General features: G+C 43.8%; 1 protein-coding gene across 1 annotated transcript; it reads right to left on the bottom strand.

The window, feature by feature from the left end:
* Nucleotides 1-823: 823 nt before the first annotated feature.
* BEX3 (brain expressed X-linked 3) lies at nucleotides 824-1873 on the bottom strand. The gene is made up of 2 exons (XM_006163550.2): nucleotides 1798-1873; nucleotides 824-1406 (listed from the first exon to the last, which is right to left on the bottom strand). Exon 2 carries the CDS (start codon nucleotides 1392-1394, stop codon nucleotides 1089-1091), a length of 306 nt encoding a protein of 101 aa, XP_006163612.1. The 5' UTR covers nucleotides 1395-1406; nucleotides 1798-1873; the 3' UTR covers nucleotides 824-1088.

Here is a 1873-nt window from a genome sequence, read left to right as displayed (position 1 = left end):
AGAGAAAATATTGGGTAGTCGGAAAAGTCATGATGCATTTTTGCATAGAAAAATGTGTTATGACTTTCTGATAACCCAGTATGTCCAACTAACATGCCACTCATCAGAGAAGCAGGGATGTAATGTAAGCAACAGAGGAATGACATGGAGGAACCCACCTATTTTTGCTGTCTGTGCTTGTGAGCATGGGTGAGAACTCTCTTCAGTCTTTTCCGAATATCTGATGGGGCCTGGGTTCTGTTAAATGCTGGAGAGTTGAGTAGGAGCCAGCCCAACACTGTCCCACACCTCATTTGTTCCATTTAGCAGCCCTGTAAGACAAGCACTGGTCCCCATTTCGCATAAAAAACATACTCTTTAAAGAAATGTATCTGTAATAAAGAGAGGGTTTGGGGCCGGGAGGTGACATGGTAAAGGCGCTGGACTCCCACATGGCCGAGTGTAGTTCAAATCCCGGACCTAGAAGCTTGCTTTTTCACTTTCTCTCTTTCTCTCTGGTGAGCATATGTGCCCTATAGCAATTACAAAATAAAAATAAATTTTAAAAAAATAATAAAAAGGGTTTATTTTCCCAGTTAAGATGGGAAGATATTTAAAATTTACTCTTCTTTAAAATCAGTGAACCAGTAATCGTTATGTATCTGCATTACCTTCGTAGATTCATTGAAAAATTAATTTCATTGCTTCTCAAACTCCAAATGAAAGAAAGAAAAAAGTCACATATCTTACTACATAGAAATGTGCCACAAGTAAAACTCTGGTGTATCTGATTTCAGATTTTTTTTGTTCATATTACATATTACTATACATTTTCTTAAATGAGACAATAATAAAAGTAGAGATTGCTTTCTATTTGCTTTATTAACTTTACATTTTCCATGCAAATGGGTGAAACTCTACTGCTGACAGAAACTTAGACTGAGTGCAAAGGCAATCTCCAAATAGAAGCTGAAAACACAAGACCCACCTGACACATGGAAATAACAGAAGGTTCACAGCAAACCAATTGGTAAAGGTGGATCAGAACAATGCAAGGAAAAAGAAAATGGTGGGAATCACAGTATTAACCTCGAGGAAAACGGCAGGAGTCAAGGCATAAGGCAAAATTCATCATGATGGTCATGGTGATTAGAGAGCTCCCCCATAAGGATACGCAGACAATTCCTCAATTGCAGCTCCCTAAGTTTTCTCCTGATTTCTCTCATCTCCTCCATGAACATTTCCATATCATCTCCATCTCCACCCATCCCATCATTGAGCTGCCTATTGGGTATGGCCCACCGAAAATTAGGGGCAAGTCGGGGAGCCTGTCCCCGTCTATTATTTCCAGCAGGCTGATGGCCTTCTCCTCCTAAAGGGCGGTCTTCCTCTCCATTCTGCATGGGCTGCTCCATTTCTTTGTTTTCCTGGTGAATATTTGCCAAGATGAGATTTTTTTTTTTTCTGGTTATTTTGCTTTTAACACAAGACAAAGGCAAGGGCAGAGCCTGAACGTTCTGTGCTCTGAACAGCAGGATTCAGAGCCTGGTTACCAAAGGTTTTTTAGACCTGCATTTTTCCCGTACCTTGAAAAGCTTTTTGAGCCCTCTAGGGGGCCTCCAGTTCGAGCCCCTCCCTTCATCTCTCCCCTCCCTCCCCCAAAGCCCACCATTTTTCTTTTCCCAGGATTCTTTCCCACAGCTCAGCAGGCACCAAAATGGAGGACTGTGAATGGGGGGAGGTCGCGGGGGGGGGGTCTCAGCCAGGGCTTTTGGCACGTTCCTCTCCCCGCCCCCCAGGAGTGTCCCTCGCACCTACCTGGGCCTATCCTTGCTGTCTCCTCCTCCTCCGGATCCTTCTGAAGTGCGCCGCCCCGACGCTTGGCACGCAGACC

The sequence above is a fragment of the Tupaia chinensis genome, unplaced genomic scaffold (genome assembly GCF_000334495.1).
Source record: "Tupaia chinensis unplaced genomic scaffold, TupChi_1.0 Scaffold142619_1, whole genome shotgun sequence".
Taxonomy (NCBI): Eukaryota; Metazoa; Chordata; class Mammalia; order Scandentia; family Tupaiidae; genus Tupaia; species Tupaia belangeri.
Note: the sequence above shows the minus strand (reverse complement) of the source record. Positions and strands in the feature narration are given on the sequence as shown.

Bases quoted from the DNA above. Each gene is read 5' to 3' on its own strand.
- BEX3 (XM_006163550.2), bottom strand. From the start codon at position 1,394: ATGGAGCAGCCCATGCAGAATGGAGAGGAAGACCGCCCTTTAGGAGGA.